This window comes from Thamnophis sirtalis, unplaced genomic scaffold (assembly GCF_051295495.1).
Source record: "Thamnophis sirtalis isolate CommonGarterSnake01/CBP01778 unplaced genomic scaffold, rThaSir2_p1.2 scaffold_1, whole genome shotgun sequence".
In the NCBI taxonomy this organism is placed as follows: Eukaryota; Metazoa; Chordata; class Lepidosauria; order Squamata; family Natricidae; genus Thamnophis; species Thamnophis sirtalis.
Window position 1 is genome coordinate 49,937,345 of NW_028261381.1, and position 25,875 is coordinate 49,963,219.

At 37.0% G+C, this 25,875-nt stretch overlaps 1 protein-coding gene across 6 annotated transcripts in view; it reads left to right on the forward strand.

Annotated features, from left to right (window-relative positions):
- MYLK (myosin light chain kinase) overlaps positions 1 to 25,875 on the forward strand; it is a 174,322-nt gene that overhangs the window by 94,822 nt on the left and 53,625 nt on the right. Inside the window, exons 12-17 of one of the 6 annotated variants that reach the window (XM_087711787.1) lie at positions 690 to 830; positions 2,452 to 2,649; positions 5,183 to 5,429; positions 12,075 to 12,155; positions 12,519 to 13,570; positions 23,898 to 24,014. In XM_087711787.1, the coding sequence (XP_087567913.1) occupies positions 690 to 830; positions 2,452 to 2,649; positions 5,183 to 5,429; positions 12,075 to 12,155; positions 12,519 to 13,570; positions 23,898 to 24,014 (1,836 nt within the window). Of the gene's footprint in view, positions 1 to 689; positions 831 to 2,451; positions 2,650 to 5,182; positions 5,430 to 5,820; positions 6,210 to 11,549; positions 11,569 to 11,685; positions 11,843 to 12,074; positions 12,156 to 12,518; positions 13,571 to 23,897; positions 24,015 to 25,875 lie in introns of those variants that run through there. The other 5 variants (XM_087711791.1, XM_087711793.1, XM_087711795.1 and 2 more) reach the window with 5 other exon arrangements.

A 25,875-nucleotide genomic window follows, 5' to 3' on the forward strand; every position in this document is an offset into this window, starting at 1 on the left:
TGGCCAGGTGCCCTTCCTGATGCCTATGCCAAGTTTGCACCAGATATTTGCTCTTTGTGCCCTGATAAAGAAACATCTGCCACTCCCTAGAACTGAACTCTCAATCTTCTGAGTTGGAGGCAAGCATCTTCACCTCTAGGCCACCACACTGCTTTTATTATTTCCTATTCTAATAGCTGCAAAAAAAATCTATCTCAATCTCCCGGACATCTTTTTTTCAATACACTTCCGAAGATATCTGCCCACTAAAAAACAATTTGCCATTAGTTACATTTGAGCCAAATAGCATCCTTAAGGCAAGAATGATTGTTCTTATTATTTAAACTTTCTAGGAGGAAAAAAATGAATGGCAAAGATCTTTTTAAAAATTGCTCCACAGAGTGATCCAAAATTAGGATTCGATTTAATTTTATTTTTTACTTCTATCTTTAGCAAAGACGTGTAAATAATAAAGTTGGTGTTCTGTGTTCTATAACTTTCAGAAGTTTTTGCATGACAATTAACTAAATTAAAATACTTGATTAATAATAATAATAATCTGTAAATGTAAAGTTATACTTGTTCGTGTAGATTTCTGATGAGTATTGTTGAGTTGGAAATTAATATCCTATTAAGTTTTGTTCTGATAAGAGTAATTGAATCTTTTTACAAGAGTTCCTTATGGGAAACCATTGTGTCTCTTATTTAAGCAGAAAAGAGGAGCAGAATTAAACTAGAAAGTGCACATCCAATTGCAGCCAATAAAACCTTTCCTCCAGTTCTTCTGAAAGGCTTAAGTGATCTTAAGGTAATGGATGGAAGCCAAGTGATTATGACAGTAGAAGTTTCAGGTAAATATTTGTGTTTTCTAGTGGGATACTTGGGAGAAAGGCAATATAGAAATAGATCTAAATAAGAAATAATAAACTGTTCAGAATTTTAACAGGGGTATTATTCTGTTTTGCAATCAAGCAGTATTTTTTGCCTTTGGTTCATATTTATCCCCTTTTCTAACTTTTTATCATTAGGGATAATGGGAAACCAATGGAATCTAAAGTAAATAGATGGCTCTACTGTCATTGTAGAATAAAGAAGTGCTTGAAATTTGAAGAAAGGAAGTTAAAAGCAATCCATGGCTAAAATGCTAGAATGTTTTCATGCAACTTTAAAACGATGGCCTTCTTTTTATGGAATATGCTATGTTAACTTTAATATGCTATTTTGGCTTTGTTGTAGCTTGGCCAGACCCTGTTGGGTTAGGCTATAAAACTAGTACAAACGAATAAATAGAACCCTTTTTCTTTTAGATCAGGGGTCCTCAAACTTTTTAAACAGGGGCCAATTCATGGTCCTCAGACTGTTGGAGGGCTGGACCAGCTGAGTGGGCATGGCTAGGTGGTCATGCAACTGGGTGGGCATGGCTAAATGGTCACGTGACTGGTGGACGTGGCCAATTTAGCAGTCCATTTTGCCTTTATCCTTGCTGTACTTGCTCCTCCCCTACTCACCCACCGGCCCTGGATCATATGGCTATGAAAAACATCCTGAAAGGCTGTTTTTAAAGCATTTTTAAAGACTTTTAAAGCACTATTTTACAAGCTGGCAGCAGAGGTGCTTTTCAAGCCAACAACAGCCCCTCCCCTACTCACCCACCGGCCCTGGATCATGTGGCTGCACTGGCGAGATCACCCCTCAGTCAGCTTGTCCTTCCTTCGGCCTTTCCTGTGGCAGCAGCAGTGTGATCAGAAGTGCAGCTCAACTGGTGAAATACATAAGCAGAAGTGCAGGTTGAGTGGATGCTCGCTGGAAGATAAAGCCAATGGGGGGGGGACTAAATCCCACCACTCCACCAGCCGGATACTTTGCATTGGTGGGCTGTATCTGGCCTGTGGGCCATAGTTTGAGGATCGGTTTCCTAGATCTATGGAAGAGTGAGAAATGATTTATGAAAACTCAGTTTTTCTATTAAATAATAGCATTATATGGGGTGCAAAACAATAAAACACACTATGAGAAAAGTGCCTAAGAGCACATGTGAAGAAACTATTATTTCTATTTTTGCAAAAGACATTTTCAGAAGATTAGAAAAAAGGATGGGGAAGACAGTTCTACTAATTCTGGAACATAATATGTATGTTTGAACACATATTTTGTTCTTGATAGGAAGCCATAAAATAATAGTTGATCAGACACAGGTGCATTAATGTGACTAAATCCAAAGAATTGATCTGTGTGTGCATGCATGTACTGTATGTGCAGATAAGAATTCACTAACATATATGTGTTCTACATTATACCCCTGTATTTTACTCAGAATACAGCTTTTTAATATTGTTATGGCAGCAGGAAGTCCATGTGTGTTTCTTGTTCTGCCTTATCTTATAGTTGCAGTTGGCCTAATAGAATAGTTCATAGACTTCCCCTGTTGCCTTTGTTTTATCTCAAAGACTTCTGTTTTGTTTTGTGGCTCAGCTAATCCACCTCCTGAAATAATTTGGCTTCACAATGGTAAAGAAATCCAGGAAACAGAGGATTTTCACTTTGAGAAGAAGGGCAGTGTGTATCGCCTCTGTATCCAAGAGGTATTTCCTGAGGACACAGGAGAATACACCTGTGAGGCCTGGAATGACTTGGGAGGAATTCATACTGAAGCAACCCTGACTGTACAAGGTAAAGTTTTTATGTCTATATGCCGACAGGTAGCAATAGCAATAGCAGTTAGACTTATATACCGCTTCATAGGGCTTTCAGCCCTCTCTAAGCGGTTTACAGAGTCAGCATATTGCCCCCAACAACAATCCGGGTCCACATTTTACCCACCTCGGAAGGATGGAAGGCTGAGTCAACCCTGAGCCGGTGAGATTTGAACAGCCGAACTGCAGAACTGCAGTCAGCTGAAGTAGCCTGCAGTGCTGCATTTAACCACTGCGCCACCTCGGCTCTTATGCAGGTATATGCATGCTCACAAACATATACTTTCTGTTATACTTTAACAGATACACAGGAAAGTATTCAAAAAGTTGAGAACCTCCTTGTTTCTCTGAAACTCCATAGTTTCCCTTTATATACAATTTTAATGGATATTTGGCCCTATCCTTCATTCTGCTTCACTAGGAAGAATGTACTCTAATTTCTATAACCAGAAAAGAAAGTATTAAATGAGAATACATACATTTCTAAAAAGTTGTAATGTGTTTCTGTAGATGGTAGAAGCGTAGGGATGTGACTATTTGATTGAATAGCTAATTCAGAAACTTGGTTATGAATACCACATTTTAAGTTCAAGTTACAATTAGTATATTTCTATCAATTGTTTTCTTATTTATGGGCGAAATAATGGTGTGTGTGTGTATGTGTGTGTGTGTGTAATTATAAGCAATTACATTTATTTGTTCAAGCACCTGATGGAATTGAATATTTAAAGATAGAAATTATGTGTATTAATTACCAAAATAGCAAAAATATACTCCCATGTGCTTAATGACCTAATTTGGACATTTCATGTGTTTAGAAAACTATAGGCCATAACATAATAGCTTAGAGTAATCTAAACAAGCAAAGAAGGAGGAAGCCCATATGTTGCATGCATGGACACAGACATAGCGTCTGTCGGCAATTCCAGAAACCAAATATGTCTTTTCCCAGAATTGTACTGTAGCAGTTCTGGGAAAAGTTGCTTCCGCTGCTACTTTAAAGGATTACCAGAAGGTGCTGTACAGGTGGCCCCTGAAACACCATTTTTACTCTTCGGATCTGAAGTAATGCATGGGCCTATTCATGGTGCACCCCTTTCAAAAAGATCCTTAAGGTTACAATAAGCCCATGGTACTAAAGCTAAAGGAAGTGCAGACCAGCCGTTGTGGGTATAGTGAATGATGGTAGTGCATTTTTGTGAAGAGAATAAAGCAAAGCGCATAATGAAAGCAAATGTTATTTAGCCAAAGTGAGACACCCAGCTGCATGAATATGCTTGTGGGTCAAGTGAAAGGTATACACAAATGCTTTATTTGAGCATGCATCCATGTATATTATGTATTAGGGCAGGGATGGGAAACATCTATTGAATTATTTTATCAAGGTCCAATTCTTTTAAGGAATACTCTACCATGGCTCGCATACAAGAGAATAACACTCAGTTAAGGTCCCTTGCTGACTCAATTTTATTTAATAATATATTATTGTAAATTTCACATCAGAATTTTAGGATGCCAGGTACTGATTTTTTTGGACATTACAAGCCTTCATTTTCCAATTTTTCATTTGTCTAGGTATTTAAAACAACCATGGACTATATTTATCTTTCTTCAGTTTATTTACTTAAACATTCTCTCCAGCCCACAGCAGACCAGAGGTTTTTTTTTTAAGAAGTACACAAAGTACCATCTGGGTTGTTGCTTTTTGTTTTAAAGACTTCAGATTTTTGGAAGCAAAAGAAACACAGAGATCCTCCGGGAAACTTTTTATAAAGTCAAACACATTTGAAATGACTGAGCTATCATCTCTTTACCCTAAAGAAAATAATGTATTCACTCGCCTTTTTTCAAAATCTTTCCTTCTATATTTATATATTACCTTATTTGTTTGGTTTTTTCCCCCTTTTCTTTGAACCGATTGTAATCACATTAGACATGCTGTTGCTGTAGCTATTATGGAAACTTTTGTTACTGCAAACACTTAACTATTCAGATAGAAATTATTTGAGGTATTATTAGCTTCCCCAGGAAAGAGATGGATGGATATGTACATAGCATGCAAGTTTTCTGCATGTTGTGCAAAGTGACTTATGATAAAGTCTGAATTTAAACTTTTTGTATTCTGAAGCGTGACCTACTAATTCACAATGAAAAAAAAAGAGAAAGAAAACTTAAAATGAAGTAACTTACTGCATATTTCAGAACATAGCATTTTATAAGTTTCTTTGCACTTTCACAAATGGCTGCTGTGATAGGCATGGCCATTAAGGAAAGTATCTGGGGGTACATGTTGACTATTTTTGCTATGTAGAGAATGCCAAAGATTATTCCTTCTGCTGCTGCACTAGCCAGAATATTGTGAGGAGGTTCTCAATTCAGAATATACATCCAAAGCAAAATATCCATAAAATGGTTTGTCGAAAGCTAAATGAAATTCAGCACAAGTGATTCCACCAGTGCTATTAGATTTTCTCCCTGTCTGTCTTAAACATTTTTTCTTTGGGTTGCAGAACCTCAAGATGGTATTCAGCCATGGTTTATTAGCAAACCACAGTCAGTGAGAGCAGTAGTGGGGCAGAACGTCATTATTTCTTGTGCCATTGCTGGAGATCCATTCCCCACAGTTCATTGGCTCAAAGATGGAGAGGAACTAACAACAGAAGCAGGCTATGAATTCCTACAAAATGAAGACATCTTTACCTTGATTATAAGGAATATTGAACCTTGTCATGCTGGCCAGTATGAAATACAACTCAGGTGTGTCAAGGGAAGTATATATTTATAGGAGGAAGAGCTCTTTCTGTTGTCTAAACATGAATGATAAGGCATTTTATTTCTATTGGCCTTTGCTTTCAAACAAGTGGGTTCATTATATATTGCCTATGGGTTTCTAAGATATCAGTGCCTACATTAGTTGCCATATAGATTTCACATTAAACTGTTGAAACAGTCAATATTCTCCTCACTCCAAACAGTTGCTCTCCTGGCCTATTCTTAGTTTCTTTATTAATTTGCTTACCTTTAATAATTTTTTTTAACATTCAATCTGCAATTCATATGTGATCCTATGTGTTTATTTATTCTTCCTTTTCTCATAAAGCAGTCAATTGGGCAGCACTCAGGAAAATCAAAGGCTTGCATTCAAATGGATGCTTTCAGTCATAGATGCAACTCAAATCTTGAAGGAAACAGGCACGCCTAGAAGATTCTAGAGTGAAGGGCCCACAACCAAGCAATCCTTCTCTCAAGAAAATGCTTTGAAACATTGTCCATTGGAGACAATTGTGATACACAAAATATCATATTTGAACAAAATATGATAGAAATATGGTCAACTTGTTATGGATGGACGTAATTTTTCAGATTTTTTTTTTGAATGTTTTGATTTTTCTACATTTTTGCTAGAACAGCTTTGGTATTTCTACCATCGGAACAGTGGGATTCAGAATTCGAACTGCAAAAAATCTGGACCAGCCAAAAGTCACACATGGGTAGTCTGTTTGCTATCCCCTCACTGACTGGCTGGAGGCCTGTAAGGTAACCTTAACTGTCACTTAGTACCTAGAACTTGGAGGTGTTGAAACAGAAAGGAATGAGAGCACAGAAGTGCCTTACCAAGTCTTGCAGCTAGCTAGGAACATTCTCCCTTTTCTCCAGTATTTAAAGGTTTCCTTTCCCCCCACTGGTTAAAAACACATTTTTTTTAATCTGGTAGATTAAAACATTTTTTTAAAATCTGATAGAACAAGCATTAGTCAAAGAAAAACAAAAGAGGGATTTCTATACACACACACACACACACACACACACACACAGAGAGAGAGAGAGAGAGAGAGCACCCTCCCTGGCTACTCTCATTTGCATCTGAAATAGATATTCTCAGTAGCATTCAGAACAAAAGAATAGCCAAGAGTCATAATTCCTGCATATATCCTTGCTCAGCAAAACCTCTTTTGTTTTCAGACTTAAGGCACTAAAAGCCAAAACTGTAACAAACATGTCAAATCAACTATTTGAAACTGGCTTTTATAAGCCATACTACGGATTTCATCAACCTTGTGCCACCGCTTGGACAGAGTTAATACATATTTAAGCTAAATAGCCAACCAGCAGAGAGTCTTTTTATATTCTTAAGTGCACTTTGAAGTCTCCATAAACAAAAAGGGCATGAGAGAATGTAGGGGGCAGAATGGGCAGAGAACAAATAAAGACTGAACACCAAACTTAAAAACAAAACAAAAAAAACAAGAGCCCGAATTACTCTTTGCTTTTCAAAAGTACTCCAAGTCAAAAACTGCAAAATGAGTTGACCAGGTTAAATAAGCCACTAATGTAGACATTTTGAAAAGCAGTCAGTCAAATTCTGTTGATGATGGCTTGCTGAGTTTAGCTGCTCATGTATTGTGCTCACTCTTTTGTCCTATTTTATGGAGCTTGCAGGGTCCCTTTGAGGATGAAGGTACTTCATATTGTATATAAAGACTTAACAATGTGCCATATTTGGATCTGTAGCTATAGCAGAAGTACTCTTGCTGCGCCTTTTGGCTTCTTAATGAGGCTGATGTTCTTCCTGGCTCTCATGGTGGACTATCTTGGGTCTACCTTGGGTCTGCAGGAAATATGCAGTTGATTAAGAAAGCGGTGGAAGAAATCCCCTCATTCTCACTACTGTCCCATCAGTGCACATTGTGAGAGAGGAAAGAATGGTACACACTCAGTTGGACCAGATGTTTGAAGGGACATGGATGTGAAGTAAGGACCTGCTGCTCTTAGCAGTTCTGACACATCTTCCTGCATTGCTGAAAGTTAATGAGCTGAAGAGTTTGGGGATCTAAACTCTTTGGGCCAATGGTGTAGTGGTTAAGGCATCAGGCTAAAAAATCAGACCACCATAAATTCTAGCACCGCCTTAGACACAAAGCCTGTTGGGGGACTCTCAGCCATAGGAAGGAGGCAATGACAAACCACTTCTGGACAACCTTACCAAGAAAACTGCAGGGACTTGTGAATGAACGGGGTGGGAGTGGGGGGGAAGCAACCTAGGACAGTTTGTTGTCTCATATGCCAAATATATAACAATGTGTTGTGTTAATTAGACTTCCCCTCAGGAATTTTGTACAATATTCTTACAAAGAGCCTTATCAATCATTTATAATGTTATATTGCAATTATCTGTAGAGTTTGAATTTAGATATTTTTAAAAATTACAAATTACAAATTCAAAATATGAAATGTTTTAACTAACTTAAAAAAAAAACCTTTCAACCAAGACAAATCAGCTACAAAACTGTATTCTCTGGCAAGGTCTTAAAAATATAATTGCACATCTTTTTACTGATAATATCCTTACATCCTACCGTATTTCCCAAAAATAAGACAGGGTCTTATTTTCCTTTGACACCCACCCACCCCGAAATAAGCACTTGGCCTTATTTTGCAGGGAGGTCTTATTATTTTTTAGGTGCAGGAGGCGGCGAGCGTGGTCACTTAATGGCTGCTGCTGTGTTGCAGTATTTTGGGGAGGGCTTGTTTTTGGGGAAGGGTTTATTTTGGGGGGAGGGCTTATTTTAGCGCATGCGCTCAAAACCACAATTGAGCTTATTATCTGGGAAGGTCTTATTTTCAGAGAAACAGGGTACTTAATGCACTGAGATGTATTTGCTTATTTATGTAATAATTTTTATTTTATTTGACCTGCATGGCTATTTTGGCCTGGGATACTTTAAATAAAAGGTTTCATATGCTACCTTTTTTATTTGATTAGAAAAATGTTCAGATTTGGGGGTGGGGGGGAGGAGTGTATCGCATTTTTTGCACCTCTGAATGGAACTTTGTTAAAAGTGTTCCACTATATCTGGTAGGCTTTACTCCAGGATAAGATGCTTGTTTTTTCAGCCTTCAGTGTAATCTTTAAATTTTACTATTCACAGTTATGTGTTCTCTTTATTGAAGTTAATATTCAAATAATTGTGAATTCTGCTGTTGTTACTAATTATGATAAATGGGATCATTGTTTATCCTTCAGTGCCAGGGAGTTGTTGTGTGTAGTGAGTTTCTGTGTTTCAGTCCTGTAAATCACCCAGAATTACTTGTGTGAGAAGTATGGGTATATAAATTATAGATTTAAAGAAATAAAGTTATTGTTTTCATATTTAATGTTTATTTTGAATAAAAATCAGATTGTGTGGGCAAAAGACTTTCACTGTTTAAACATAAAGTACAGATGTGTTGTGTGGATTGAAATCAGGTTATGTTTCAAATTGAATATACTTTCAAAGTTATGGGCTTAAACATCATAAGAAATGAAAATAGTCCCTCTTGGGAAGAAGGTAGGACCAGCAGGATCTAGCTTACAGTCCTTAAGGATTCTAGTTATTTATGGCTAAAAAAAAAAATATTTGCAGATTATATACGTATTAGACACCTATATTACTACTTTGCTCAATATTTACCATGTACTCGATAGACTCTGTTAGCCACCAATTTGTATGATTGCAAAATTGCTGAATTTTATGGATCAATATCTTGTGGATCCCTCTTTTGCAAATATGCTCACTGAACATTTTCATTGCAAGCACAACTACCTCATTTGTAATATACAATTGTCCTAGTAGATTGGTTAATCTGTTCGTTTTCTGTATTTTCAAACACAGAGTTCGTTGGTTTACATTGGTTAAGAATATAAAGTGGTTTGTTTGGCTTGATTTTGATGTCTTTTCTGAATCTAGATATTGCTGTTTGTGAGTTACCATTAGTGATTTGCAGTGCTGCATGTACAAAGCCATTTGTGGTTTATTCAAACCATGATTAAATTCCCTATGCTTACCATAGTATGTGGATCTCTTCACGGCAGCTGATATGTAACACAAGCTTGAATCAAGTTAAAAACAACTGCTTCAAAATTTAATTCAGTGTGCAGGATAATTGTGGGATAATTGTTGATTACTAAACTTGATAATTAGTTATTGCTGGGAATCTCATGTTTTCAAAACTTCATAACATGAAACGGTTCTTTTTTTAAATAAAACTTAGCGCTGTGTGTGTCAGCTCTGCTAAATACTCTCAGAATAAAGTAATTAATGTAACTAGTATCAATCAATACCTGCTTCACAACAGCTTTTCTCCCAGTATTACAATTAATACCTATAGGTTAAAAATGATGAAAAGTCTTTTTATTAAGAGTGTAATGTTAGGATTGGATTCTTTTTTTAGGGTTAAAGGCTAAGTTCTCTTGGACAATGAAGTAGTTGTATAGCATTCAATTTTGTCCCAAACTCTAAATGGACAAAATATACTTTTTTTCCTCTTCCTTTCTGTCTCTCATCTATTGATTATCCTATTGATGATTTCATTCTCAAATTAAGCTAAGGTTAATTTAAAAGCAGTTATATTTTTAGTTTTAATGTTTTTATTCACAATCATATTTATATAAGCTTGCCCCACCTATCTTCTAGCATGCAAACTCTGATTCAATTGGAAATATCCTCCTCCATAGAAGTAAATTTCTCACTCCTAGATTAGAAATTATACTGTAAATGTATGGATCAAGCAAACTATAATTTATTCAGTTATTTTAAGATATTTTTTAGCCTTGTGTCCCAAAGGTGCTTCTTCAGGAGGCAACTGGATTTTCTTGGGTTTTTTTTTTTCTTTGAAGACGTTTCGCTTCTTATCCAAGAAGCTTCTTCAGCTCTGACAGGATAGTGGGGAATAGAAAGATTTATATTCCTTGCAGACAGCTGGTCATTTGCATCCTTTTAGAGGGTTGTTGAAGCACTTGGAACACTGTATCTGTGTCCTCAGGGTCACTGGAGTAGTGCTCCTGGTTCCTGTAGTCTGCAATTTTTCCTCTGGAAATTCATTCATACTCCCACACCATTCAAAGAATGTTCATCCCAAATTGTTTAGCTATACATATTTAGCTATAGTGGTGGAATTCAAAAATTTTTCCTACCGGTTCTGTGGTCGTGGCTTGGTGGGCATGGCAGGGGAAGGATACTGCAAAATCCCCATTCCCTCCCGATCAGCTGGGACATGGGAAGCAGAGTATAGATGGGGGCAGGGCCAGTCAGAGGTGGTGTTTACAGGTTCTCCGAACTACTCAAAATTTCTGCTACTGGTTCTCCAGGACTGGTCAGAACCTGCTGAATACCACCACTGATGGTGTGGGAGTATGAATGAATTTCCAGCGGAAAAATTGCAGACTACAGGAACCAGGAGCACTACTCGGGTGACGCTGAGGACACAGATAAAGTGTTCCAAGTGCTTCAAAGCCCCTCTAAAAGGATGCAAATGATCAGCTGTCTGCAAGGAATATCAATCCTTCTATTCCCCACTATCCTGTCACTATCCTGTCAGAAACTTCTTGGATGAGAAGCGGAACATCTTCAAAGAAAAAAAACCCCAAGAAAGTCCAGTTGCCTCCTGAAAAAGCACCTTTGGGACAACCATGACTGGTTGTCTTTGACAGACTTTGAGCCTTGTGTTTTATTTTGATAAGATTGTTGAAGTACTGAAAGAACAGGCATTTCTCTTAAACAATTAAAAAAACACTTTAATCTAGCATTTGGATAGCAAAATCTTGAAAAGCCATCGATATAATGCCTACCTCTTCTTCAGCAGTTGTCAGAGCAAACTCTTTTTCATAAAATGGCAAGCTGCTTATGATGTAGTAGCAATGTTTACACAATTTGAATTATGTCTCCCCCCTCTCTTTTTTTTAATCTCTTGGGGAGATGAACCATTTGAAGATGTATCTTCTGTGAAGCGTAACATTTCACTGGGGGTGGGTGGGAAGAGGGGAAAGTATTTTAATGACTTTAATGGGAGTCATTTTCTGCAGGCATCTCTGGCATTCCTCTGCAAAAGGAAGAATAAAGGCTCAGCACCATATATGGTGACACTTTTATTATTATTTTTTTTAAATATAAACATGCACAGGCTGAAACAATCCAAGAGGGTTGATTATACTGCTTGATGGGGGAGGGAAAAGAAGGAGCAGGGAAAAGAGACCCTGCTTTTAATGCCTCGGTGCAAGGAAAGTTAAAAGCTTGGTCTTGTATAAACAAAGACTGGGACAAGGATTGGAAAGTGTGTAGATGTTGTAAAGAGAGTCTTTTTCTTCCAACCCACCCTCTTCGGCTACTTTTCTTCAAGTTACTTGTGTAGGGGTATATTCTCTTCTGATTTCTACCTGTGGCTTTATTTTGAGGAGAAAAGTTTGGGGTGGGTGGAATAATGTTTCTTTCTAGCCAATGATGAAGTAGCTATCTACTACTGTGATGCTTGGCTGGGGAACATTAAAAAAAATCGGCATAGTGAAGGATTGATCTCTTCTGTGTACTATCTAACAGAAAGCAACTTTTATTTTTGGCTGAGTCTCAGTTTCTGGTACTTTTTCAGAAACCCTGTTGGAGAATGCAACTGTCAGGTATCTTTGACGCTGGGAGAAAGTTCATTTTCCAAAGAAGGAATGCAAAAAAAGTGAGTACCGTTCCCAGGGACTTTTGTGGGTGGGTTTTATTTTTTGCTCGGCTAATTCTCTTTCCTTATAGACTTCGGCTGGCTGCTGTTCAATCTAATCCCCAAATGTGACCCAACAAGCTGTTTTTATCATACAGCTGACAATGTGGAGCACTTTTTAAAAACTTTAGTTCCCTTATATGGTTCCTGAAGTCATCATTGATGCAATAAACTATTCCTCTAATCAGCCTTCCCTTCTATAAACATATTTTGTCCTTTCTCTGAGGGGGTGATTCCTGAATTTGTTAAACCAGCTCTTTGCTCCCCCTCTTTCTCTTTTCCCGCCCCTTCCTCTCTCCCTCTCAAACCCTTCTCTGCTTACAGTGGGAGGCAGAAAGTACGACAAGAGGCTGATTGTGGAGAGGATGCACTGACATTCAGAAACATCAGTGGCTCCTTCAGGAGGAATACTGGGGAAGGCCAGCAAGTGGAGGAAGATCAGGAAAGTGTCCGTGGAGTACTTAAAAGACGAGTAGAAACCCGAGAGAGCACAGAGGAGAAGCTAAGGCAACAGGAGGCTGAGCAGATTGACTTCCGGGACATTTTGGCAAAGAAAGTTAATACCAAAAGTTTTTCTGAGGAGGAGTTGAAGGAAATCCCAGCCAAACAAATGGACTTCCGTGGTACCCTGCAACGGCAGGTCAAGCCGAAAACCTTGTCAGAAGATGAAAGGAAGGTCCATGCTCCACAACAGGTAGACTTCCGTGGAGTATTGGCAAAAAAGGGTACTCCCAAACCTTCCTTGCCAGACAAGGCAGTGAGTTCAAAGCCAAGCACCCCAGATTTTAGATCTGTGCTTGCTGCAAAGAAAAAAGTACCAACTGAGAACGGTGGCCCTGGGACTCAAGTCCAGAACGTGATTGCCAACTCTGAAGTACAGAAATCTAGTGCCAGCAATAAAGTGCCAAACATCAGCATCACCTCTAAAAATCCTGTGACATCCAAGAAGTTGGACGCTGTCAATGCTACTTCTAAACTACCAGAGACCAGCACTGTTTCAGAGTCCCAGGATACCAGCTCTAGATATAAAATACAGAATGCCAGCACCAAGAATGAAAACCAAGTTACTAACTCCAGCTCTGAAATGTCGCATGTTAAATCAAGGGAGAAAGAGAATAAGAATGACAATAATTGCAAAGGTGACTGCCCAGCAGAAGTAGATGGGCGGATAAGTGAAGATAAAGGAAAAGATAACAAAAAAGAGCCTGAGGGAATAGCACCATCCTTTACTGAAAAGCTGCAGGATACCAAAGTAGTAGAAGGTGAAAAACTGGTCTTGCAATGTCAGGTTTCCTCAGATCCACCTGCTACTATCATCTGGACTCTGGATGGCAAAGTCATCAAATCATCAAAGTTTATTGTTCTCTCCCATCAAGGTAAATTGATGTAAACAGCAAGGCAACCCCACTGCATGCTGCTGCTGCTTACAGTAACCTACTTTGATTTCATTATGTTTAACTATAATATCTCACTCTAATTTTGTTTACTTCTGTCCCTTAAAATCAAAATTTGCCAGTATTTCTTCTGCAGGGAGCAAAGAATAGCCTTTTAAAAATGTTTCCTACAACTTCAGAAACATCAGCCACATTTTTGTTACAACAATATCTTTAAATTCAGGTTTATGTTTTATATAAACATAAACTTCAGATGAGGAACTCCGTCAGAGCAATTGGATCCTTTCAATTTCAGTATCTAAATCCTGGCATAATTACTATATTAAATAAAATTTTTGCCTTTGTGCTGAAATTGAAAGAGCAATAACCAATAGCTTTGGGATTTACATTGTTTAAACATGTTCTTCAGTCCAGAATTATCTGAGACAAAATATAGGAAAATTAATTCCTAATTTGCTCAGGTTAAATATTAATTCACACTGATATTATTTGATAATTTAGTTTCTATTACTTTACAAGGATATTAGAATTCAATAATACCAGTATTTAAACAATAAGCATATGCTAATTTCTTCAAACCTAAAGATTAAATTATAATATAAAAGTTATCCAACCAGGTTCTAATCGCAGAAGTCAGAACATCCTTTGCCAAATATTAGACCAACCTTTACTTGGTCTAATGGGAAACCCCTGGAAATCCCGGGGTTGCTAAAGAGCATGGTGGCTGGCAATTTTGGAAGTTATAGTCCCAACCATTTGAAAGGCCCAGGCTGAAGGAAGCTGAATTAAGACCCCCTTTTACATATACATTTTACATACATTGTAAGGAGAAAGTGAATGCTTATGATGTAAAATAATTCTAGTTGTATTTCTTTTTCTTGTCTTCCCTGTTTAACTTTTTTACTTAAATATATCTTACTCTTTCTCTGGCCTTTACATAACATGATCAACTTGAAGAAAGTAATGTAAAGGCTGTGTATATATCCAGAGGGAGAGAGAGAGAGAAAGAGAAATGACTGTATTGCCTCAAAAGGCATATACAAGCTTTTGAAGGTAGCTTTTTCTTCCCAGGAACCTATTGCACTACATTTGTTGCTGAGTCGTAACACTTTTGTCATCCCTCCACATTAGGTATGCTGGCTGCTGGGAATTATAGTTTAATACCATTGAACAACCACAGATTCCCCATATTAGACACAGTTCCAGCTTAATGATTAGGGTAGTTTTGGGGGAAAATAAGATCAAGTGGGGATGGTTCCTTTTTCCATTGGTCTCTGTCCTCCCAGTACCATCACAGTTAGCTGGTTGCCAGAGAAGTTGTAGTCAGATAAGTAGCACTGGCTTTGATTGATCCTGTTAGGGCCACTCATGGGCCCATCCATTCTGTACCAACAGTACAGTGAACAATCACATAGCAGAAACCTGGAGGAGGTGGAGAAATGGAGCCACAGCCAAATGAGAGGTGGGGCCTTTAGAGGGTATGAATCTTCAAAACTACTTAGACCACCATGTTGACTTCAACATTTCATGATTAAATAAGCCATGGATTAGAGCAGGGTATGAATTAGATACGGGGTTTGATGTGATGAAATAAGTTATTAATATTACAGCAAATAATTTTCTCATTACTGTACTTGTACCTGTTTCTGTCAGTTAACAGGAAGAAAAGGCAGAGATTCTATCTAAAGGGTCGTATAGCAATAAGCTAGTTCTCATTCATCTATGCATAGTTTGATGATAACAATTCTCTAAAAAATATGAATTACCCATAAAGTTCAATAGTTGTACAGGAGAATTGTGATGTTAATGGAGTTCTTAACTGTAATAATATTTTATTTTATTTATTTTAATAAATCTGTGTATTCAGTTCACCTAGTTTTCACATAAATGTGAAATCTAAGATTTGCTACTTCAGACTGCAATGTTGTGTATCATAGGATGGAATGCTGCTCTATAAAAACATTTTTCCTAGTAGATATTAGAAATGAGCCTAATTATGTTTCTGACATAGTCTTTGCCTCTCTTATTTTTGTGCTTCCAAACATATCTTCAAGTCAATCTTGATTCCTAGCAATGGAAGAGGACTAGAGTTCATAGTCTCCTGCTTTCTATCTTGGTGCCTTTAACAACTACTGCACCCCCAATTTGCCTTCCCTTCTATCATATGTTAGGCCAAAGATTTAAGGAGGACTAGGCCTTGGGCTTTTTTTAGGCAACTCTGTACCTATATTGCTTCATTCACTGTGTGCACCAAATTACCAAGCTGTTGGCTATGATATTTGTAGGCTATCTTTCAAGGAACCTTTGAATATGTTACAAAAACCGCTGCAGAGAAAGTGATAGAAATCATGGATCCCAACGTCTTAAACTCCCAATCTTTCTAAAATTAAAACGCATATACAGCAGAACTCAGAAGAGTCCAGTCAAAGAGGGTAGAGTAAATTTTCTCCTGGTTTGCAACTGCATTCAGTGCTTGAAGGCTTCAATGACTGAAAGCCAATCTATTGCCTAGAGTAGACAGTCAGTGAATTGCACCTGACATACGTATGGCAGTGGGATTTGAGATACTGCCATTCCTAAAAGCTGATATGGAAATAACTAAATGTTTAATGATTGCTATTTCTTTTGTGTTGTTGTGCCCTGCATTTCAGAGACCTTGTTTATGACATACATAAAAATATACTGTGAACAGATTTGTCTAACTCGAATTTCTATACTGGTTTACAACAGCTTGAAAATCCTGATTTGTTAGTCCTAAAAGCTTGAGTCTTTAAAAATAAATAAACACTAAAAATGATGGCTAAATTAATTTTCTATAACTAGATTTTTACATGTATCCTTTACTTGTTCTTGCATATGTACTTTGAATAATCAATTAAATTTACAGTGAACATTAATTTTAATTCCTATGAAGAACAGAGAATCTACCCAATAAAAGATATAATCCCCCACTCTTAAACTTTCAGCTGATCAATTACTATTAATAGCAATTTAATAATTTTTTTCATTAAAGCATTGTTTCCTATCATTATAAACTAAGACATTTCTCCTGCTCAAATTTCTGAAGAATTTCTCTTCTGCTAATCTGATTTGAATAAAGTATCAGTACATCAGAGGTGGTATTCTTCCAGTTCGCGCCAGTTCATGTGAACCGGTAATGGCAGCTGCGCGAGGCTCCGCCCACCCACCCAGATGTCATCATGGACCTTCGGTGCATGAGCAGATGTTTCTGCGCATGCCCAGACATGCGCGCCAAACCGGTAGTGAAGAAAATAGGATACCATTACGACAGTACATATTTCTAAAATAAAGAGATCCTGATTTATTTTTCTTTATATATTATTATTGTCACCATATTAATCCCTCAATTTAATAAGTCCCTTAACAAAAGGGAACTTTTGAATATTTTGAATTTATAGTTTAGGGAGAGCAAATGTGATCCAGATCAATGATTTATTGAATAATAATTCAATTTAGGGCCATTCCTCTTGTTTTTAAGTATGCAGGGGTTGTCATAATTTTGTATATTTGATGCAGTCTATGTAACACCATTGTCTATTGTTTGAGCCATGTTATTCTTAAAAACCATAAATTTGCTTAGGTTGAATTGGGATTCACTTCATGCAATAGAAAAAAACAGTAACATATTTATTTGACCATGCTAGGAAGTCATAATTCTTCCACTGGTTTTATCTATTTACTTACCATATGCATATGTGGAGGCATGCATAAAAGGCAATAACTGAATTCGTTTTGATAACTATATTAATCCATCAATTTATATCCTTGTTCTTACTATATTCTTTTCTTTTCTCAGAGTCATTCATTTGGCTCTGCTACTCTGCTAGTTTTTGCTCTGTTACAGATCAGAATACAAAAAGTATTAGTTTCTACTTAGATGACCTTTTTAATTTAAACAAATATTATGCCTGAAGTAAGAATATAGTTTAGTAACTTTAAGACATCAATAATAGCATAAGGAATCCTGATTAAATGCAGAGGAGTAAAGACATAATTCTACAATTTTTACCCAATTATTTAGCCAAAAAAGGCAGCTTATAAAAATCAGTAATCAGATAACCCTGGACTTAAACTAACGCTCTAAAAATATAAGGAAAATGGAATGGAATGGTGAGGGAGGGACTGGATGGTAATTTCAAGAACTACATTCTGGTAGGAAATTTTTGATTCTCAGCATTGATCCAGCCAGCTCTCCACTGATTAACAGTGGCTCTCCAGGATAGGACTGCTTCCCAGTTCCTATACAGCAGTGTTTCTCAATCTTGGAAACTTTAAGACTTGTGGACTTCAACTTGCAGAATTCCCCAGCCAACATGGCTGGCTGGAAAATTCTGGGAGTTGAAGTCCTCAGGTCTTAAAGTTGCTAAGGTCGAGAAACGCTGCTATACAGGGTTGTCAGAATTTGAATTTGGTACAGTAATGCAAATAAACCAAAATCCATTATTACATCCCGCTACTTAAATTTGGTATAGGAAAAGAAAGAAAGTACAGGTAGTCCTTGACTTAGTTAGGACTGGAAATCCAATTGTAAGTCATTGCAGTTGCAAGTCAAGGCATCCACACAATCAGATTCATTTTTTCAACATTTGTGCTGCAATTGTTTAGCGAATCACCATGGTCATTAAGCAAAAACATTTTTCAGAATTGGTGTTTTTTGTTGTTGTTTTGTTCTGCCGAAAATCAGCAAAAAAAGAGCACAAGCCAGTTTCCAAGTCCGTGAAATGAGATCACATGACTGCGGGGGGGGGGACATTTTCTGATGGACAGAAGGGATTTATGGGCTGTAAAGTACCTGCTCTGAGGCTATCGTAACTCCAAATATAAAACAACCAGTCATACGTTGAGGATTTCCTATACACTCAAGTTATATAACTATTCTTTCAATCTGTAGCAACTCTCAATAAACTTTGCATTTAATCCTGACCTCAACTATTGAAAAGTCTGGTGTAGTAGGGAGAGGATAAAGTAATGCTACTTGGAGCTAACTTACCTTAATGGAATTAATTTCTACAAAACTCTTTTTGAATTGCCAATCCATAACAGAAAAATAATAATGGAAATTAAGCTTCAGGCCTACTGTTTGTTGTGATATTATCACACACTAGCTTTCATTTTTTTTAATGGTATTGCTTTCCAGGGCTGTAATTAGTCCAATTTTACATACAGTTTGATTAGACAGTCCTGTAGATGATGTTTAAAACAAGATTGATAAAACATCAGATAGTAATTGTCTTACTGTGCTTGTACTCTTAAGAGTAGGGATGGATAGATGATGTTAATAGAAATTAATTAAAATTACCTGTCAATATAGTATCCTGTATAGTTATGTGATTCTGCGTTTCTGTCTTACATAACAAACCTCTCTCTCATACACAGACATCAAGTTCCCCTCCTATCTTCCAGCAGTAGAAAGCATGGTAAAAATGAGTTAAATTAACACGTGTTTATGGAGATTCTCAGATCCAGGTCATGGTTGTCCCAAAGGTGCTTTTTAAAAAAAATCCAGTTGCCTCTTGGGGGGGAAAAGGGGGCGGGGAAGCAACTTACGGTAACATGGTAGCCACACTAAAAGAAGATCTAAACTGTAAGTGGGGGAGCAGAACTAGATAGAGCTGAAGACCAAGGAAGATAACTGAATAGGGAAGGGAAGAAAAAAGAGCAAGTAGTTCTGTTTAGATGTCACAAAATGAGTTAAATTTACAAATACTTCTTCTTAATGAATAATATTCAAAGAAATGGATACTTTTCAATACAGTAGCCATGACTACAGTCGTTCAAAGTGGTCTGCCCACTTCTTTCATCACCTTATTCTATTCTTATCAGTCACATTCATTATCATCAACCATGATAGCCTTCTGAGAGACAGTTGCAAGGGGTTAAAAACAGTGTTGTGTTGCAGCAGCTTCTAGTGTTTCTGGAAGGGGAAGATGAAACCCTTTGGTACTTTGTTATGGGTCCTGCAATGCATTGCCCTTCTTCTCCTTCAGTTTAACATACACAAAGCCACTGAGAAAGGTCTTTGGATGAAATATCATCAATGTTGTTTCATATCCTAGAGAAAGTACAGTGAAAGTCTTGATGCCTGAAAGCTGCTAAGGTCCAGGTTGGGGGAATAGACTTTGGCCCAAGCAAGATGGATTCCCTGTGGATTTGAAGATAACAGATTCTGGTTATATCCTTAGTTTTGATCTGCATAGGGTTGGGCTCCCCTAGACAGAGTTGACTTGCTATCTCTTGGACTCATACAGTTGGAGGCCTCGTCCAAAAGCTTTTTGCACAATTACATGGCCAGTTGTAGCTATTTATGTAACAGGAAGTTTTGCCTGATAGTTACTCATGCTCATCTCTAGATTATTGCAATTTGTACTGCATGGAGATGCTCTTGACGACCACTCAGAAACTGCTACTAGTCCTGTGTATAAACATATTATTATTGGTGTGCATTGGCTGGCAGGTAGCTTCTGGGTTCAATTAGAGGATCTGACTGTCTTCTTTACAGCCCTCCATGATTTAAGGCATGGGTACGTCTCCTCCTCTAAGTCAAATATTCTTGTCTAGTGAGATCTGCCATTTGAGGAATGTCATCCTCACAGCTGAGCTTTCTCAAAAGTGTCCCCCCTCTGATCTGGAATAATCTCCCTGCAATATTCAAACTGTCTCTTTATTAAGTTGTCAAATAACTGAAAAACTACAGCTCTTCTGGAGGGCATTTGGGGAAAAAATACCTGGAAGTGTAGAAAGTACTGTGTTTCCCCAAAAATAAGACAGGGTCTTATATTCTTTTTACCTCCTAAATAAGTTCTTGGCCTTATTTTGGGGGAGGTGTTATTATTTTTTAGGTGCAGGAGGCAGCGAGTGTGGTCACCTCATGGCTGCTGTGTTGCAATATTTTCGGGGAGCGCTTATTTTAGCACATGCGCTCAAAAGCCTGATTGGGCTTTTTATCCGGGGTGGACTTATTTTCAGGGAAACAGGATAGTTGCAGGTATTAGTCATTTTTTGTTCCTAGTTATTACTATTTTTAAATTTACTCCTGTATTCAAGATTACATAAGAACCTCAGGGTTTTCAGATTGGTGTGACAAACAGAATAGAGAAGGTTAAAAAATGCTATTGGGCTCCTTTGGTTTGGGCTTGTTAATTTAAATTTTTAGTTGGGAGAATTTATATGTTGAGTGATGGTGTTAACTTGGTTAGAACTGACTTGGATTTGCTTACCTTTGTATCATTGTCATTTAGTGCTACTTATCACATAATATTAGATAGGGATAAAGTTTTTCACCAAACAAACTCTCTGTTTGTATTCAACATGAATGCCGGAACATGACATTATGATTTTTATAGTTTGGGATTTTTATTGTCATGAGCCACCCAAAGTTTTGTTTTAAGCCTTACAAACCTTTTAAAGAAATAAAAATAAATTATTCATACCATTTAGAAAATTTAAAGATTATCTGAAAGATGTTTCTTATTCAAAAATGATCTGAGAACATTCCTGCATTGCCTTGCTTTTTTGAGAGGGGAAAATAATTCCAGTAAGTATATGTTCCAGACAGTACAATACTTATATTTCCAACACTGATAGCCTCTATCAGAACCTGTTTTATGTACAAACTTTGTGTTCTATATGTTTATATATTCTGTACATCCATTTTCTCTAAACCCATATACAAAAAATGACCAGTAGCTTTAAAAATAACATGTAGAATTTTGTTCTGCATTTCTGCATCAATTTTACCCTAGCACTTACTGGAAAAGAACAAATGACTTCTAATAGTAAGATCTTTTTTACACATTTGGAAAGTCAGAATTATTTTAGAAACACTGGATGTCACATGTAATGATGAATTGCTAATTCTCAGAATCTTGCTTGCATTGCCAGATGCTTTCTTAGTGGGAGTTAGGGTAGCTCTGGTTCCTGACCAGCTGGGACCATAATTTTCTAAATTCTTTGATGTTTCCAGTTTTACTGAACAGATGTGTCTGCCCTTCATCTGAAGTATTTTAGAATTAGCAAAAAAAAAAAAGCATAAGAGTTTCTTTTGAATTCCTCCCCATAATATGTGGGCGAGTAAATCTGGGAATAGTCCTTGTGGAAAAAAGAGATATCCATGATTCCAATGTTATAGCAGAAATCAGTATACAGAAGAAGTATAAGCTACACCTTCTACTAAGATTATCAAATTTAATTTGGAGAATAGGGAACTGTTTCTCAGTGCATCAATAATGTGCAAATGAGGTTGCTCATTCGCTGCTCTTCTTTCCTTAGTTTTATAATCATTCCCAGTCTTTTATAACAAGTAGAACTCTGGTGCTTTATCCATTGCCAACACCACCATCAAAAGCCAAGAAAGAAATGGCAGAAGGAACATTGACTTTTAAAAACTTATCCATATTTATGGTCCAGATCTGGAACCATACTTGTGAAAAATATTATTATTTATTAATTCATGGAATAGTATATCATGGGGGCCTTAATGCATTAATGTGATTTTGCAGAATACAAAATGGGTATTGTAAAACTGGTATATAAACTGCATCAGATACTTACCATAAGTAGGTAGCATACTTCCACAGGAATGCATAATGTGAAAAGATAGTTGAACTTAAATTCCCAACTTTGGTTATTGTATGCCTCAGCTTTAATTGTTTTTCAGATTTCAGCATCCCAATAATTTATTTTTTAGATTCCTTGAGGTACATAGCAGGAGTTATTACAGCTGGAAGAGGGAACATGTTTTGCTGACCAGGATAGGAAAGTAAAACACAAGAGCTACCCTGTTCTGATGCTTTGCATATTTGTTTTGAGGACAACTGACTATCAAGCTGGCAAGAACTGGAAATCTTTTGCCAAGTTTGCACTATTTCAGTTAAACTAAACATCACCTTCAAATAAGTTCAAAACTCAAGAGTGTCTGAGCCTATAACCTATGCTATAAAGCCTATGAAAGATTGGATCCTTCCCATAGCATTGGGAAACATGTTCCGTTATAATCCCAGCTATAAACATTTTGACCATGTTGTGCCTAATGCACTGAAGTTGCTGCTTCAAAACATTGCAGTGCTCATTTCAGACATATAAATTTCATAACACACTATTAGTTGGTCGACAGCTATATAAACAGATCAGAGAAGGGGTAGATCAGCTTTTGCAGCAATGCTGTTGTTCCCTCTCCTGGGATTTCATTTTGTAAGGTGCCAAGAAATTCAGAATTGCGGACTGGAGTCACCAGACAGAGTTTTTTCAGAACTATGAGAAAAAAATCTCATCTCTGGAGGTCAACAAAGGGCTTTTGTGGAGGAAATACCAAATGTTTCATTGAGAGGCATGTGGTCTCCCAGCCCAGGGAATGAAGCAATTGCCTAGGTCACAGACTTTTTGGAAAATGTTGTGTCCTTAGTAAACATAGCTAGCTTTGCTTTTTGTTTGTACATTTACTTGAAGTACTTTAAGGAAAACACTTGTGCATGATTAAAGCGTGGAACATCAGATATTTTTAATCCTAAAATATGAACATCCTCTGTCCTGACTTTTGAAGAGAGAGAGAGAGAAATTGGTATTTTTAATGTAGTGAGCAATCAGAATTGACTTGACTCTACTAATTTCTAAACTTTATTGAGTGGTGATGGTGGATTTATTTTTTACCAGAGTGTTGACATGATAATATACTGTTCAAATGACTTTTTTCTAGAGTAGGGATGCAAAAGATATGGTCCTCCAGATTTTCTTAATCTATAATTCCTGGCAACCCTAAGAACATAGCTGATGGTGAGGGATGCTCCCACAAATCTGAAGGCTACTAGGTTTATGAACACTGGCGAAAACACAGTAGGATTTGTAAATTTTGATTTCCAAAATCAAAAGGAAACAAAATCTATAGGAATAGTTTCATGGTCAACAGTCATATTATTTGGAATTTCTGGGTGGTGTCATTCCAGCCAGAGCAAAGGTTATTGTTTGAATTGCTTATAGCTTTCTGTGTTCTGATTGAATATGTGTAGCTTTAAATGAAAGTTGTTGGACTTCAAATTGCACTGGAAGAGGAGAGATAAAGGCAGGCATTAAAGATGTTGATGTCTTAATCATAGTGCCATCTTTAATTTCTGAAGACCTGTTTCTATGCAATTTAGATACCACTGAATCAAAAGTAAGACCAACCTTTTGGCATACTCTTATGTTGGGAGCTATGGTTAGATTATGGTTTTGGTCTTATCAATACTTTGTTGAGTAGAGTTCATTTTAATTTAGACCTTTACACTTCTATGACTTGTCTCTTGCTTTCCCTTAGGCTCATTGTGCTCCATGACCATTGACAAGGTCTTTCCTGAGGATGAGGGCCAATACAAATGCGTAGCTGAGAATACTGCAGGAAAATCAGAATGCATTTGCAGCGTCTTGGTGGAAGGTAAGTAAATTGTCCCAAGACTCAGAAGTTTTCTTAAGAGGCCTTAGGTGGTACTATTCTGATTCTGTTTATGTCAAAATTCCAATTCCTTTCTATCTGATTCCCATTCCTAAAACTTTGCAAAAAGGGGAGGGTGTTTCTTTTTAGTTTATTCTTGGTCCATATGGCTTCCAAAGTAATTCGGCTTTTGAATGGGACAGTGAACCAAACAATCATGTGTCCATATTGTGCTTCAATTAAAGACCCTTCATGCTGCCAAAATTTTGATAAATATGAATTTGCTTTAAAACCATGTCAGTATTATTAATACAATTATGGAATACAACTATTGACTGTTTCTGTACCAAAGAAACAGCTATATTTGGAGCATTTAACCCAGAGGTGGGTTGCTGCCGGTTCGGCCCGGATCGGCTGAACCGGTAGTAGCGGCGGCGGGAGACTCCGCCCACCAGGAGTAAAAAAATTAGCAACCCACCTCTGATTTAACCAAATGATGAGCTACTGCACAGAAGATAAGATTTAATAGTAGCAAACTAATAGCACAAGTGAAGTGAAGAACAAACAAGTGAAATGTTTCTTATTTTAATGCTTTGTTGTTGAATTGGAACTGTGATAGAAATTTATCAACCAAGAAAATAATGAACAGAGCCTGTGCTTATTTGTTGTTCTGGGCATGCCTGTTTCTTAGTTGATTTTCATCTACCACTCTTAATGCAAGCAGACAAAACCAGCTCAAGCTTAAATCAAAGCACATGTAACTTTTGTGGCAGCATAGATTATCCCCTAAGACTTTTTATTTAGACAATATATTAATTTTATTTTACTTAAATCCTGCCTTTTGCCCAGTTTACTTAGAGCAGTTTATATTATTGTGCTCCATAAAATAGCTTGGAGATGACCTTGGGGAAGGAATTCATATAAACCTCAATTTAGCCCAGATAAACAAAAGGAAGTGGGGGAGGAAAACATTTAAGATTGCCTTGCCTTGATTCCCTTTAGTGTAAGTGGGAAGAGAGAGAATCTATGTCAGTTTTCAAGATTCTTTTATTATAGCCAAAAACAATAAGAGTTTCAATAGTTCTTGTGTTTCCTGGCCTGATCTAGCTCATTTTCATTCATCCTTTCTTTTGGGGTTTATTAGACTGAATGTGTTTGGTGATGGCTACTTTGTCAATTACAAAACTAATATTTAGACTCTTGATTTATCACACTAAAATATTGTTTGTATCAAAAAGGATAATTTGGCAGGATTCATATATCATGCTAAGTCATACACTGCTTATAAGGTAAAAGATATAACAAATTAATGTAAAACCAAATACATTTCAATATGAAATCCTGTTCCAAATTTGTTCTTAGCAGCTCATTCTTTCAAAATCTGATTGTTCTATATAATCATCATAATAATTAATAGTCCCTCATAAGCATTTCATTAATTAGTTATCTAATTAGTTTTTAAACCCATTACCACATCCAATGGCACTAGACTCTATAGATTAGTTACGCATTTTAGATTTCCTTTTATCTGTTCTGAATTCATTGACAGTCAGTATCATTGGATGTTTTAGTTTTAGACTATTGGAAGAAGAAAAACATTACACACGTACAAGTGCTCCTCATTTAGCATCCACAATTGGAACTAGCAACTTGGTCATTAAGTGAAGCAGTTGGTAAGTGAAATTGTGACTGCATTGAAACCCTAGTTCAGCTTTCCTTTGCTTTACAGACCTGTGAAGGTTGTAAATGCTTGATGATTGGTCAAGTTACTGTTTCATCTTGGTCATACCTGCCAACTGTCATTATACAAAGCAGTCACTAAATGAGGACTATCTGTAGATTTTTCCTCCTATAGTGGGATTTC